Source organism: Netta rufina (assembly GCF_964035555.1).
Source record: "Netta rufina genome assembly, chromosome: 2".
Classification (NCBI taxonomy): domain Eukaryota; kingdom Metazoa; phylum Chordata; class Aves; order Anseriformes; family Anatidae; genus Netta; species Netta rufina.
Window position 1 is genome coordinate 81,641,025 of NC_140124.1, and position 16,144 is coordinate 81,657,168.

The 16,144-nt window shown below is 37.2% G+C and overlaps 1 protein-coding gene across 4 annotated transcripts in view; it reads right to left on the minus strand.

Annotated features, from left to right (window-relative positions):
- TRIO (trio Rho guanine nucleotide exchange factor) overlaps positions 1-16,144 on the minus strand; it is a 243,363-nt gene that overhangs the window by 16,942 nt on the left and 210,277 nt on the right. For all 4 annotated transcript variants that reach the window (XM_084281722.1, XM_084281723.1, XM_084281724.1 and 1 more), the window contains exons 36-46: positions 15,279-15,449; positions 11,261-11,356; positions 9,069-9,217; positions 8,247-8,313; positions 5,234-5,337; positions 4,816-4,885; positions 2,839-2,928; positions 2,143-2,235; positions 1,497-1,547; positions 1,188-1,265; positions 100-291 (exon numbers count right to left, since the gene is read on the minus strand). In XM_084281722.1, coding sequence (XP_084137848.1) covers positions 100-291; positions 1,188-1,265; positions 1,497-1,547; positions 2,143-2,235; positions 2,839-2,928; positions 4,816-4,885; positions 5,234-5,337; positions 8,247-8,313; positions 9,069-9,217; positions 11,261-11,356; positions 15,279-15,449 — 1,161 coding nt within the window. The remainder of the gene's footprint in view (positions 1-99; positions 292-1,187; positions 1,266-1,496; positions 1,548-2,142; positions 2,236-2,838; positions 2,929-4,815; positions 4,886-5,233; positions 5,338-8,246; positions 8,314-9,068; positions 9,218-11,260; positions 11,357-15,278; positions 15,450-16,144) is intronic.

A 16,144-nucleotide genomic window follows, 5' to 3' on the forward strand; every position in this document is an offset into this window, starting at 1 on the left:
TCCCCTTCTAGATGCCATTAGTGACTCCACACTGTATTAGGAACCGTTACCTTTGTGTCCCTTGCACAAACTCTGCTAAGATTCACACACAACAGTTACCTTGATACTGTTTTTAAACAAGAATCCGGGCATGGAGAAACCTTTCTTTTTATCTAGCGGCTCACTGAAAATGACAATCTGCTCAAACAGGAAGACCCGTCTCTCCTTGCAGCGTGGCAGAAGACCTGTGTCCTGGTCTGTAACCAAGAATGTGTCCTGGAGCAGGAGCTTACCCTGGGCTACAATTTTACCCTATAAACAGAAGCAAGTGGAAACATAGTTAGTGCAACCTTTCATTTTAACCCAATAAATCTTTTTTTTAGCAGATGCTCATGCCAAAATAGCTTTGTACATTTTCCAGTTTCTCAGTGTCACTGACCATTATATATTAATTGATCCTACAATACACAAGATACTCTTGTGACCTCTCTCAAAAAACAGCCCCTGCCCCCCTTTAAATTCATACTGCAGTTGGAGGCTTATTAGTAACACTGGTAAAATTGGAAGGCTTTCATCTCTCTATTAAGCTATTCCTTCCCTGCCACTTCTCACACAGTAACTCATATATACTTCCAGTGTCTTTGAGTACTGAAAAGGGGAAGAATTCAAGTTCATACCTGCAGAGCAGAAAGGGCTTTTTTTTTTTTTTTTTTTTCAAATGGCTTTGCAAGTAGAGCACATGACTACAATCTGGCTGATGCATACTGCTTCAACAGCCAACTTTCATCTCCTCTAGCCTTACCAAAACAAGAAGCGCTACAGCTGCCTCAGGTACGTTACTGACCGTAGCAAACTTCTCCTTTGTCTACATTGCTGAGGTCTGCTCATCTGCTAATAACTGATGACTTTAGTATTTCGAAATCATTAGTCAATACGTGAACTGTAATAACACAAGCACTTCCCAGATTTTGTAGACAGACTTCTCCAGTGTGACTGACTTAGGAGGTAAGCTTTCCAAGACGAAGTCCTTGGCAGGGCTAAGACATAATTCTGCATTCACTACTTTTTGCACTAGCTAACCATATGGTGAAGGAGCACCCCACCTCTCCTTATCCCCATCAACTCCCCCCACAATATTAATGGTTAATTTCTAGAGCATCTGACAGAAGCTCTAAGCAAAATCCACTGAAAAATCCCAGTCAACTTACATCAAATCCTTGCAGGCGGCCAACATTCATCATGTCATTACACCGTTTTGGTACTATACACATGACCTCTACAGCTCTCTGTTCAAGATAAAAAAAAAAGTCAAAGCTTATTTTTCCAAAACCAAGTTAGCAGGATGAAATTTAGTTTCATTTGCTATGGTTGATTTAGAACAGAAAGTAATGTGAAAAGTAAGCACTTATCATAAGCACATCCTCAAGAAGATAAGAAAAGGAAAATAACTTGCCAAAAAAAGGTATAAGTTCAGAGTTTAGAGCATTTAAATCACTGAGAGAAAATGTCTCAAGTACCTCTAGTTCTGTTGTATCAAGGTTAGCTTTTTTAGAATATTTGAGGAAGTCCTGAAAAAGGAAAAATCAATAATGTAAGTTTTTGCTCATTAAACCACACAGAGATATCTTAGATACTTGCTATCCTGTCAGAGGATGAACAACTACAGAACACATACACTTTTTTTTTCCTTCTTAAAGCTTCTTGTTGGGGGGCTTTCCCCTAATACATATATTTTTTAAAGATTTATTAACTATTTATTTTAGATTACACAAGAACATGTACTAACTTAATGACACCTGTGATAGACATGGTTGGTTTTCAGTAAACATTTACACGGTATTAAAATGGTTGCACATGTAGATGGAAAAACTGGGAGGAATCCCAGTAACTAATATCACATTTAGAGATGAAAAGAGTTGGGATATCACTGTCATCATTGCATAATATTTGTACAAATTTTAAACATTTCATGTCACTGACTTGAGTTCATCTGGTCTTTAACATTAAAAAACAAACACATGAAAAAACAGTCCAAGCGATTTACTTCAATTTTTACAACTACCTGAATATGTTCAGAAAATAATCATTCTACATTGGAAGAGCATAAGCAATATTTAAAAAAGGAAAACATATTTAAAACATACATTAAATCATTCACTTTACCTTTAGTAACAGCTGGTATTTCATAATTCTCTGCACAGGTTTTATTAGCAAGTCCGTGAGCTGAAGTCTGTGGCCCAGGCGTTGCTTTAGATCCTGAGGGATGTAAAACAAATATTTGGGGGGCTTAAAATATTCTGATACTAAGATACATAGCAGCATATATCACTATTAATGGCTACCAAAACAAAACTGGTAAAAGTCAGAGCAGAAGTTGATTTGCAATTAGCAAAAGGTGGAGTCCTTCCCTTTATCTGTATCAGCTCTACTTCCAAAGTATTCTCTCCTCCCAGAATCTTTGTTTATTTATTTTTAAATGATTGTTCAGTGAAACGGAATTTTTCAGTCACAGGTTGTATATTGGCCATTTCTCTACAGCGATCTTTGGTCATCCAATATTACCACTTCATATTATATACACAGTTAACCACCTAGGCTAGGGATAGTAAGGATAAGACTACTGATTAATCAGTATCTTAGAGGGGAAAACCAAAGTTCAGATACAAGATTAATAACTGGCTTTAGGAGCCTGTATCAGACTTAAGAAGTGAGAATAGAAATGGGCAAGAATTATAATTCAAAGGAATAACAACAACAAACAAATGTGCTTTTTTTTTTTTTTTTTAACTAGCAGATCTGATAATGCTTATGATTTGTACACACCCTTCGCTTTACATATATCCTCCCTCAAGAACTTACCTCAAAAAATGTATCAATGTATTCTGAGACAATGTGCTCAGACTTTGGTTTGTTTTGGCAGTAAACTATGTACATGTGCAACCTTCTCTCCTAGAAGAACAAAGATACAAAACAATATGTTATCAATGGTATCATCAGGAAAACGTGTGCCAGATCGAAACAGAGTATAATTTTAAGAAGTACAACTGTTCCAATGTATAAGCATAAAAGGGTCCTTTTGATGAAAAGAAGCAGCTACATATGCAGAAATTACAGATCCGAAACCAAATTTATCTGGATATGTCATAATGGTTTTAAAAAGAAAACACAAGTAAAAAAAATGCCTCAGGTGTATAGAAATGATAGCTTAGCAAGTCCCATAATAAAAAGAACCACAGAAATGGTTTCTTTTAGTGGAACAATGTTCTTTACCAAGAACAATGTAGGGAGCCTCTGAAATATTGTATTTTTATTTGACTTTTTATTTTAATGATCTCATTATTACTCTGATATATTGTAATAATGTCTCCCTCCTATTTAGCTGTACAGAGCAGTTAAGAGAAACCTGCCTCTCTTTTACGTAGATGTCATGTTGGAATTTGAGTGTGGGAGTAGGTGATGTAGCCTGGAAATGGTGGTGCTAGTATTTTTGAACTCTGATTCTATATTTTGTGTGCATGTGTTTTTTTTTTTTTTTTTTTTTTTAAGACTGAGGCAACAAAGAAATATAGAGAGAATAACTTTGACCTTTAAGATTCATTCTTGGTTGCCACCATGCTGGTTAAGAAACACAGACACACGATATGTATTTATTATCTACTCCAAAATCTTCCTTCTCATTTTAACAAGACTAGTTTGCTATTGATGCTTTGCTAGTCAGAAAATTATAGAGCAATGACCAGTGAAGACAAACAGAAAGTAAAAAAAGAAGAAATAAGAAGGTGCTTGAAAAGGACACAGGACATAGATTAAGAGCAGAAATAGAATTTTCTATTTCTAGGAAGTTCTAGCTAATAGTCAGGGTTTTGCCAGAGTATGTTGTAATAGGATCATAGCTTGCCCTTCCATCTGCAGTAGTAAGGGTGCTTTTCAAAAACAATTCAGTTACAAATATTCCAGGAGAAAGTAAAACAGCAATCAGAACAATCAGAAACAGAAAGAGTTACTCCCTTCAAGTTTCCCATTTTACCAGTGTCAGGATTCTCCCCCCTCCCTGTGCCTTTTTTTTTTTTTTTTTTGTGATCCCACAGAACTGAAACAGCTCACTCCTCATCATTAGCTCAGGAATTAGACCTGACTTCCAGTGTTACTGTTCCATTAATGCTTGGTTCCGTACTCTTTTGCTACCTTGGTATTGACTTCAAACAGTCCACAAGGAAAAAACTGAAGCCCACTAAATGTGCTTAAATCCACTCTGTCCCCAGTCTTTGCACACTTGTGCAATCACATATAGTAGGCAAGTTTCCCTTCTGCTACCTGGTGTGATTTGGAGTACCTTGAGACCTCATCTCAAATAGATGCTAAGGTGTTCTTCTACACAAAGAGACTTCACTCAAAAGAGGGTAGGAGAATGATTAGTAGCACATGAAGTCTGATATCTAGTTTCTAGATAACTAGTTTATATTATTTCCTTCCAAAGCATTACCACATCTAGATGTATCACATGGCTATTCCTTTTAGCAAGCAGATGAAAAGCGGGGAAAAAACGGGACTTGCATAAAATTATAAAGGGTTCGGTGTTGGACTAAGATTAAACATCATGAATGCCTGGCACTTGTGATTTCTTCCCCAGGTGAGGAGGGAGGAATCTCAATCACTAGTGAGATTCTTACTAGTTTACTTACAAGCTCTTACAACCTCTCTCTCCCTCTTTCTCTTGCAGTGGGAAACATTTTTTTTTTTATTAACTTTCTTAACCATGTTACCCCATAAATCCTTAATAAACACATTAGACAGCAGCAACAATAGGGGTTGGCCAAAGAAAACATTTGCACTTACATGCTTAACAAACAGGGATCCCAGCTTTTCTGGATCTTCAAGGCACTTCTCCAATTCTCCTAAAAAGAAGCTGAACATAAACACAGTAAGTATCTTCTTCTGATAGCACATACTATGGCAACAGGTGATTGCAAGGCAATGCAGTCGTATTACAATACATACTTTGCATCCCCTGTCAACAGCTTTGGGCATTAACCTATTTCCAAAATGACAATATTAACAGTGTAGTATTTTAATACATATTCCAAAGGGACACATATGCCAAGATGGAAAAATACCGATGTTCGTTAATAAATTTTTATTTCATATATCGATTGAAACTTTTCTCCTACTCAGTCTGAGTGCTTGAGGTTGCCAAACTAGTATTTTCTAGGTAGAACTGTTCATCAGGTGTCCTTTAAGTTGCAGATATACTTACTCTCTGTGCCAGTCATAAATCTGATGAATGTTTCCAAATACAATCTTATCTTTGCCTTTCATGTCATCAGGAACTCCATCTTCCTTCATAAGTGCCATGTAACCCTGCAACAATCCACGGAAACTCACTTAGTATTTCAACTTAAAGTGAGAATTGCCTTCCCAACTCCCTTTCCCCAGACACCTTCCAAACCGCCCATAACAACAACTTGCTTAGGACACATATCCAAACAAGCCAAAAAACTGCTCTATAACATAACTTCACATAAAGCATGGCTACAAACATCATGAATTACTTTGAGGTTGTCTGTGCAACAGTGCCCAGAGTGCTGGAAAGATTAATTCACCTTAGATAATTTAGACTGTGTGAACAGGCTCAACACACACTGAAAATTCAGCAGTTCCACCCTTATTCATTTGAACCAGCTGCAATGCTTTGCCCAAGGTAGGGCTGTTACCAGGTACAAGTCAGAGCCACTGAACAAGCTTCTGTGCTCCTTTTCTCAGTGTTTCTTATTTCAGGTCATCTGAACTAATCCCACACTAAGATATGTGAAAGAAGAAAGCAACTGCACTGCATATAGGACTGCATTACATGGACTAAAATTTGTGGTAAGAGCAAACTGAACACCAAACAATTGAACGTCAATTCCATTAGCAAGCATTCTGGCTGCAAGATAGTTCCATTTACCATTTCCAGTAGTCTTCTGTTTTCTGATCTACATAGACTTGTTTCACTGTGCAATCCCATTGGCTTTTTAAAATTTCTTAATATTCATTCAAGTCTATTCCTTCTACTTCTAAGACTTCTATTCCTAATTAGCCAGTTATTTTTTTTTTAGTTTGCCAAATTCATGTTTTGATGTCTAATGTTTTCATTAGGAATTTTTTTGTTAGTTATGAAAATAATACCTGTTCATAGCTTTCTAATGCTCCCTTTAAATAGTGTATGATGGCTATTACAATAGCAGGAAAAGCACACATTCATTATAGCTGCTTATTAAAAAAAAGCCAAACATCTTTATAGCTGCTTCTGTGGATAAAGTGAACAAATATGTGTGAATTGACCTTCATCTGCATAGTGGTAAGATTATAGTTTTCAATATTGATACAAAATTCACCATCAGAGTAACATAAAGCTGTTATCTGAAATCATTTCATGTCCTTTCTCAATAAATCATATGAAAAATAAAAGACACTCTTTGATGAGAGAGGAGGATTAATTTCAGATTACTGAAGACATTCTGTACCCGTAACCTCCATGCACAACATAAAGACATTTTATATGCATAAGCATTTTATCTCGTGTATAAAATATTAATCCAGTATAAATGTTTAGCGCACAAAGCCTGCAGTGTTTGGAACTGATTCAGCACAGACCTCATACATACAGGGAGTTGCCTCTGATCTAGCTACAGGCCTGCTAAGCAGCTTTCTTTTGGAAATGTGTAGATCCAGGGGGAAAAAATGCAAGAAACCAATACAGATAAACAGCAGTCTTAAATCTTTCTGCAAATTCAAGCTGATCAAATGTGGTGCTAAAATACAAGTACACAGTAAACTGTTTTCAAACTGGTAGCAGTATCATACAGTGTCCTTTTTAAAATCAAGTTTGCCCTATTTTTCATTTTCCGAGAACATTTTTCTCTTCTTCAGATGTGAGCATCAATACCTAAGGTGCCATTTAGCTGTATTAAAAGAATGTCTTGCCTGAAATCACTCTTCAGTTTAAGACATACTGCCAGAAGTACAGCAACATACACAACAGTACTCACTTGAGTACCGTCACTAACCTTACCTGAGAGAAGTTGCACACCTATGGAAGTGTTAATGGGTTTAGGGTCTAAATTAATTCTTAACAAATACTTAACAAATGGATGTAGCAAACAGAAACAAAAGGAAAATGGAAGATGCTTGTGAATTCATGGATATTTAAAGTCCTCCTACATGCACAAATAAGCTCTTAAGAATATTAAACATGCAAATTAGAAAAGTCTACTCAGTTTGTAACTGAATGCCAAAAAAAAAAGTCACATAGAATGACAGGGAAAGCAAACAAAAAATTCATTTTAGCTATCTTAGCGATCAAAAATAATTTCTTCAGCTATTGATGGTGAAAGCTCTGTAAGTCTTTTTGCTAGCTCCATAGTCCATAAGAATTGCACTGGATAACACAACGGATGGATGATGTTTAACTATCAGTCTTACAAAACTTGTTAATCGGATAAAAAAATAATTTGCGGCACTTGGACAAGAACGTAACAAGATCCTGATGAAAATGATATTCATGAATGACAACACTCAATGGGAATGTTCTCAAAAGGCTGCCCCTTGCCCCAGAGGTTACTATTTGTAGGCTCTCCCATAGTCTGGCAGAGACAGATGCTTTTCTGGAGGAGGATTCAGAGCTAGAAACAAATTTTGGCTCCACTAGAGGAAAATTAAGTGCCTTTTTTTTTTTTTTATTCCTTCCATTAAAACAGAGTTTAAGAACTGACCCTTGTTAAAATTCACTGGTATATGCATTCTTCCTGCTCTTCCATTTGCATTTTACTGGTAGCTCAAAATCACACACCTTCATTAAGTCTTATTTCCTTTCACAAAAGGGAAATCTAGGAAGTCTAAGAGAAGCCTAGCAGCAGGAAAGGGGGTAAGTCTTGCAAATCCAGTATGGTTGTTCTACCTGCTTAGCTACAAGGCTTTTTTGAATTCAGCTGGGCTAAAAATAAAATCACGTAGTCTAAGATACAATTACACCAGAGGTAGTGATCTTCAAAATGACAAAAGAAGTACAGTCTTCAAAAGAACAGTAAGAAGCACACAATATTAGGAAGAAAGAAGGAATGAAATCTGATGTGTTATTTCTAATATACTAAAAACCTGCAGGAGGGAAAATTCTTAACGCAAACATTCAGATATTCAGTTTCTTCCTGTGTTTTGATTTGAAAAAAAATAAAAATTGAGGTTTAAGCAATACAGTTGATTGGTACCACATTAAAAAAAAAAAATCATACCTCAACTACATAGCCCAGATCTCGTACATAATCTCGCTCTGTCTCCACCAATTCCTGCAAGACGTAGCTACAAGGGAAAGAAAATGGTGAACACACGTTTCATTAAAGAAAACATTCTAAGAGAGGATTAATGACATACAACCTTTTACACATTTGCAGTCACATATTCTTGATAAGCAGAGCTGAAAGGGAAGAATTAATGCACATTCTTTCTAAGCAAGAAGAGTCTTTGACTTTGGAACTGGAGCAGGCTTGCTTCTGTTTATCAAAAGTCAGATGTTTTCCTACATGTGTCATTAAAATTAAACATTTAACTATTGTTTAAAATAAAATGCTATTACATCTCTGGTCTGGAGACTCTTAAGCATATGAACTGAGAGTTTTTCCTTGCCACATATTTAAATAATTTTTGAAACCAGGAATATTTTTGTTCTACCATGGTAACTGTTTACTACTACAAAAGAAATTCAGAGTCCTTGGAGGAATGGTGTGGGGAAACAGAACAAGGGGAATGACCAGTTTTTTGAAGCCTAACAGACCTCTGAATATTCAAAGATCAGTATCATTCTGCATAAGTAACACTGATATTCTAAAAGTCAAACACAGGTGTGACAGATTAAAATTCACAGGAAATTTATACTGGGACTAGTGTTTGAGAAAAGTTTTTTCTTTGCACAATGTGAATGTGTGCTTGACACCTAATGTGAGTCCTGTCCCTTCCAGATTAACAGTTTCCACTGCCAGCTCAAAAGGAACATTCTTTAAACACTCCACTTCTCCCTTTAAAACATTATCAAGAATAGAGCAAAAATGAGGTCTTACTGTCGTCTTTTTAAGGAGCTGGATTTCCTTTCTTCCATCTCATCTATGGGTGATGAGGAGGAGAGAAGAGAGTTATCTGAGGGGTTGAAGGACGGACTGCTGCTGTCACCTTGATCTACCAATAATGAACTTGGACGGTCCTCCAGGGCCTGAGAAGGCATTCAAGAAAGAATGCAACAGTGATTTATTTCCTCTTTATTCACAACATACATTTATGTACAGCTGTATATGGGAACCCGTGAAAGATCAGTTACTGCAATGTATATTGGCAAAGGACATCTCAAGCTTCTAGAAAACCAACCAACAGCTTAGTTTTCCAGGACAGATAATCTAAGCTCCCAGAAGCACATCTTAAATACATCAGTCTGTCCTTCACAGTAAAAGAATGGAGTGCAACTTGTTTGATCATGTGTCACGATCATGTTTGACATGTGTATATGTGCTTATTGCTAGAGGTTAAATCGTATTTGTTATATTTTAGTTCTCTGATATGCAAGCTACTTTCGATAATAAATGGAACAAACTTCAAGGGGATTGTTTGGATGTTCAATTTTTTATATCACAACAGAGGGGGTATTCTTTGTCAAACATTTTATATAGCCAGCCAAAATAATGACTTCTACAGTGCCAATGCTGTTTTTGAGCTTCAGAACTGGTCAAATCCTAGGGAAGAAGCAGTCCCTTCTGCCATACACTGTCTCCCATGCATGAACTCCTCAGTCTTATTATTTGTATAAGAGATGGAGAAGCCATGGGAAAAATAATGTGAACACATTTCTGATGTATTTATTGGACTTCTTTAATTTAAGCTATGAACTTGGATCAAGCTATGGTTGTGTGTCACATTTTCCTTGCATGTGATACAGTCTTTAACACAAGACACGTTTACTTCACTAGGGTGGGGTTCAACTGCATTTTTTGTTGTTTCCTTACAAACAGTAAAAAGCCCATAATGATAAGACTGGCCCCAAAAACAGGAGAAGCTGACCCTTGGCTAAAAATGTGAAATGAGAACATCTCCAACAGGGACTACATGCATGGATCATTAATCTATATCCACTGCTAGGTTGCCCGAAAGAGACATGAACAACCAAACTTTCCATTTACAAAAGGCTGCTTTGAATTTTTCCATAGATTACTTCTTATTCACCCTTCTGGTGCAACAGAAGTAAAAATTGAAGTTAATACTCCAAAGAAGTGCAGAAGTTACTTCATGCAGCAACGTAAGTGAAGTGTTAAGTCTTTTTGAATGAATGAGTAAATGGAAATTCAAAGATCTCATTCTGAAATTCAAAGCTGCTTAAAATGAGGAAAAAAAAAAACAACAACACGGAAATATCAACTTCTGGTAACATGGGCTTGCCAAGTTGCAGTCCTTGGTAGAGTTTCCACAGTGGCACTTCTACCAAGCCTAAAGGGGTCTTCTGTATGTTGCAGAAGGCAGAATTAAAGGTATCAATGGAATCACAGAATTTGTGAGGTTGGAGAGGACCATCTAGTCCAGCACCTTTGCTAACATGGTAGGCTAGAGCATGTTTTCCAGGACTGTCCAGTGGGATTTTGAGTATGAAGGTAGAACTTTCCGGAACAATCTGCATAACCCATTCCCTGTCAGTAAGCATCTCAAGGACAAATAAACTTGAAAATATTAACTTTAAAAAGCTGACACAAATTGCTACTACTTAATTTGTTAGCAAACATTGCAAAGCAAAGAAGGAGCCAATAACATACAAAGCAATCCTCCCTTACTCTTTTACGTATTTCTGCATTATTTTGTTGTCTAAAGAGAAACTAGATAGCATAAACATTTCTGTTTGAGGGTTAGTTTTGTTTTACTCTGCAAGATCCACTGTAAATTTAGTTTCAAGTATTCTTCTAATAAAGGTCTATCAGGCAAATCAGGGTAACTCTGGGTATTAGCATTCATTTTTCTAATAGGACATTTTTATTCTATTTTTGCTAAGAGGATGTGCATTTCCTTTGTTCTCTTCCTCCTCATATTTATTGTTTTTTACCTCTCTACAAAGCCACTCACCTATTGTTTAACTGCTTTCACAGAAAAGGGTGTATAAAGTGACCCATACACCAACCCAGAACGTGATGCTCAGGATGGGCATGGAGTTTTTCTCTGAATAGCAAATTGGGACTTAAAGACAATTAAAAGAAAATGCGCATCTATCAATCAGCCTCACCATTTTGCTTTTGACAAGCTCTTCAATTGCACTGACGAGCTCTGCAGCACTGGGTGTCTCGGAGCTGGTAGGCCGCACCAATAATCGAGAAGATGTCTGTGCAATGACATAAAGGAAGGAGAATCCCAGAGTTAGTTTGGCACTTGCTCAAGAACCAAGAGACTTCCTTCACCTCTCTGTCAGACAGAAGTACCCAACAATAACTGTCAGTGTAACATAACACTAAAATCATCCCAACTTAGGCAACTGGAATTGGAAATTTTAAGTAAACCCCACAGAAGTTAAATGTCAAAATATTTCATGCCTTTCATTATAATTACTGGGATGAAAATTCCTGTTCCTACATGCAATAGAAGTCAAGGAAATATCCTTCATCTTGCTAATTATGCCTGACAAACGGCTATAAAAATATCACCTGAGCTGACCCAGTGAACAACAAACAGTTAACATTTTATTGCTGGTTAAACAAAATGACAACTGCAGAAAACTAACATGAACCAAGAGGGCTTGAAATATAAGATGAAACACCAATTAAACTAAGAAAAAAATACAGCAGTAACTCAGGGGCATCTACTTTGCTAAAGGAGCGGGAATACATTGCCCAGATTCAGAGGGGAAATTGAGCTCACCATTCCTTGTGCCATCCATTTTCCCCAATGGTATGTGTAGAGTACAGAAGATCTCTGGCCTCACAAGCTATAAAATGCCAGTTTATAGATACAACTGAAGGCAAAAGGTGTTCACAGTAAAGGATTCTGGGAGAGGGCCATTAAACTCAGTCTCAGTAATTTGCAAACAGAGTTGTTTGCACATTACATTCATCATTAAATAACTGGAAAGCGGAAACAGGGTGTAATATGAACCTTATTTCATATTACAAACAGCATGGTGAACATCACGTAGCACAGGGTAAGCTGTCCTGCAAATGTTTCCAACAAATTGGACAAAGAAATGGCATGTATAATGACTTCACACAGGAGGTTCCGCTCAAATCAAGTATGGGTGGGACAAGGTTCTCCTTAAGTCAATACAAAAAGCAACGTATAGATTTGGGGTAGTTTGCCTTGTATTTGCCTTATTCGGAAAGGAAAAGAGGGGTTGGGTAAGCAAAGGAAACACAGACAGCTTTAAATGGAAAGATACGGGAACTGAGCCAAAGCAGAGACAGAACACAAGTCAACATAATGCTGCGTCAGAGTTTACAAAGAGAAAACAAAAAGCAAAAATAATTAGTTTCATATTAGTATAACTGATCTTGAAACTTTAATACTGCTTATCCAAAAATTAAACGCAAACAACTTGTAAACTGCCATCAAATGCAAATCCATGAAGTGTGCAATGATTCTACCAAACAGAAGAATGCATACTGTGGAGGTGAGCTCTTAGGGGAGAAAATGGTTGTCATGTAGTGATATTAGACATACCAGCATGGCCTAGCAGATGATACTTGCATGCACACCGAAAACTAAGGCAGCCCACAGCTAGCGTGTCTTTTAGGCAATCATATGCTCCTGATATCTGTAAACAATTTTTTCCCAAAGCTGTGCTGGTATGCAGCTTTTCACTTTGGATGTGGGGCTCAGCTCAGCCTCACAAAACACTGTCAGCATTGTAATCAGACTCTGGTCAAGGACCCTTCTCTCTGCTGTGCTGTGGGAGTATATCAAGTGTGACTGTGGGTAAAACTTCCGAACTGCTCGGTTTCCAGTTCATGTGGTATATCGTATATTATCCGAAAAAGAAGGAGCTGTTGGGCTGCACAGATGAAGTCTGTCTGTTAATCTTCTTTCTGATGTATTTGCTCTGGGAGCAGAGCACAACCCTTGCCCAGAAAATGAAGAAAGATGGAGGGAGCAAATGAGCACATACAGGTGTGAGATGCTGCTGGAGTCCACAGCAGGCTGGGCAGGACAGGGAAAGCCCAGAAAAGCTGGGAGTTTGCAGCATGAGTGTAGATCAGGAGCCACAGAAAGGAAGAAATGTTTGCAGTGAGGTGCAGACCAAAGCCAAGCCTCTGAGGTCATGAAAAGGAGCGGACATTCCTCGGGATCCAGAGGAGCTGAGCAACCCAAGAAACCACTGACCATAGCAGGAATGTGAAAGACTCCACCCAGAAGGCAGATGGCAGGGGATTTGTTTGTGAGCTTTTATTAATCAGTCAATAGAGCCAACTGAGTTCTGCTGGGTAAAACTTGGCTCTGGCTTCTCACTTTTGTGTATATAAAAAGCATTTGCTTTAGGTACTGGAAATTGGTGTTATGTTTCAGTGTGTGGACTTCAGGGTGGCACACACAAACTCTAAGGCTGCTGTGTGATTTGCTTCCAACCATGCAGATACTGCATCAAAACGATGTGCCTCAGAAGGAACAGTTTTATTTTGAACAGTTATGGCATAGCATATAACTGTACCGAATTTTAACTAACTTGTAAGGTTTCTTTAGAATGAAGTTACAAGCATACCTCTTCAAATTAATGTTCCTGCTGTGTAAAAATAACTAATTATAAGCAAAAGCCACTTTTATCTGGACAAATTTTTATATGGCTTTCTCATAATTTCTTTCTGTATCACTTGAAGGGACATGCAAACATGGCAGCTTCTCAGCAGGAGCTTCAATGTATTTTCACCAACAGTATTTTTATTCTATTCCTTAACCTCAAAGAGAGATTATTGTTTTCTAGCCCTAAAATATTCTCTCAGGTCTGAAGGTCAGCAAGATTTTAAAATGCCTGTTTTGTTTCAGGAGTGTTTCCCAATATATTAACATTCCCCTCACCCCAACTTGTGTATTTTAATATTCCAATTCAGAAAACATGTAGGAAATATGCATAGAACATGGAAGCCAGCCAGTTTAATCCTACAAACGACAGCTTTGGGGATGATTGAGATCCCTACTGAAAGGCAGTCAGATAAAAGGAAAAAAAAAAAAAGGTCAACGAGATCAGTCAAAGCTGTCAGTGACATCTTCATCACTCAAAATAGTGACGATATACTCACAATATTCATCAAGAGTCTTTACACTATATTACAATGGTTAAAAATTTTCAACAGCAAAATGGGTAGACAATTGTAATGTGAATATTTGCTGTGCAAGTCCAGACTTTCTGTTCTAAAAACCTTAATTTCCTGGCTTGACAGTTGTCCCCTAAACATTCAATCTATGTTGAAAATTGAAATAAACCCTCTAAATGTATGAACTTCACAACATTTAAGAAAAACTGGTTATATACATAGAACTCCTTCACGAAGTTATTACCTTTATCCAGAATTTCACCTACTAAGACAGAAGTTCTAACCCTCAATTTAAATGTGCTTTTGTTTGTTTAAAAAAAAAAACAACCAACCAAACAAAAAAACACCACCACCACCAAAAAACAAACCCAAAAAAGCCCAACAGCTGGATTATTACCCTCACTTGGATATTAACTTTGTGGCACAAATGTAAAGGCACACATTTAAAAATAAAAAATAATAAAAATATGCTGCTATACAAAAACAACTTGAAGTCAATGCCAACAGCTCTTTCTGTTAAGGTATGTACATTGTTTGTTTGTTTTTTTTTTCCAAACATGAGGCTATCCAAAATAATACGGTTTAGTGAATAGTCTATGATCTAAAAAGGTTTCCAATATATAACTGTTCATTTCTCCAGATAAACTTTACTTGCACATAATATTTTAACTTGAGTACCAAAGGTATGGTTATAAAGCAATGAAATTCTAATCTCTAAATATGACATCTGTTAAACAGATGTAAATAGGTCTGCAAAAACATCAAGCTTCTAATTTCTACATAGAAAGGTCCAGTAGAAAAATTTTTGCACTTCTGCATTTAAAATACACAGTTTATTCACACACTTTCCACAGGAAACCCTTTTAATATTGTCTCAAGTTGCATGTTGATAGTTTTTGTCTACCATAAAGATGTATTACATACTCTACAAAGACTTTTGGAGACAGAAGAAAGATTTTGGCAGAGGTTGTCTCAACATGCGAAGCCTTCCCTGCTTCCTCTTCCTACCTTGTCGTCCTGCGAATCGGGCTGGAGAAGACTGTGTTGCTGAATTGCCATGGGAGGAGGCAGTGGTACAGCATCTGCTCCCTCTTCACCTTCTTCCTCTCCACAGCTCTGCATGCCTGAAGAGGATGACTTGGAGAGAGTGCCACTGCTCAGCCCTTCGTTCCGACCTCTCTGTAAATAAAATTAAGACATTCAAGCTCCATTGCCTCCTCAGTAGCATGAAGCTTGTTAAACACAAGCTTGTCTTAAGACAGTTCTGTAGATTCACCTGTCAACAAGTCAAGATGATCCTACACACACAGGTCAACTCCTCAACAATGGAAAAAAAAAAAGCCTATGCCAAAGATTATGTTTTCAATGTCTGGGGCAAAAGCAGATGGATTGAGATACTGAGACAGTCAGCTTGAAATTTACTACAGGAGGGTGTTACCAAAGCAATGCTTGCCTTCCCAGTTTGGTTCTGTAAAGTTAAAGTCACGTTTTTCTAATTTAGTAACTCAAGAACTTTGTATTGGAAGTACTGACCTTTGTATCGAGATGTCTGAAGGCTACAAAAACATTTAAAGAAGTATTTTGTCAACCATCCTTTCTAACTGAAACATACAGCTCCACTTTAAAGTAGTGAAAGCAGACTGCCTGTATAATTTTTACAGTCATGTTGAAAGACAGTCCTTCCAACCACACAAGGAACTATAAATTAGCTAAACTTTAATGCAACTGACTTCACAGGATAATTTAAGTACATTTAAAGGAAGACAGTATAGACAGTTATTGTTCTTTCCTCACTTTTAAGAGGAAACCTGGTTGTAGATTTTCCCTCACTCACAGAACTGCAGAATGATGCCCTCAAAACAAGGCTGCAACTG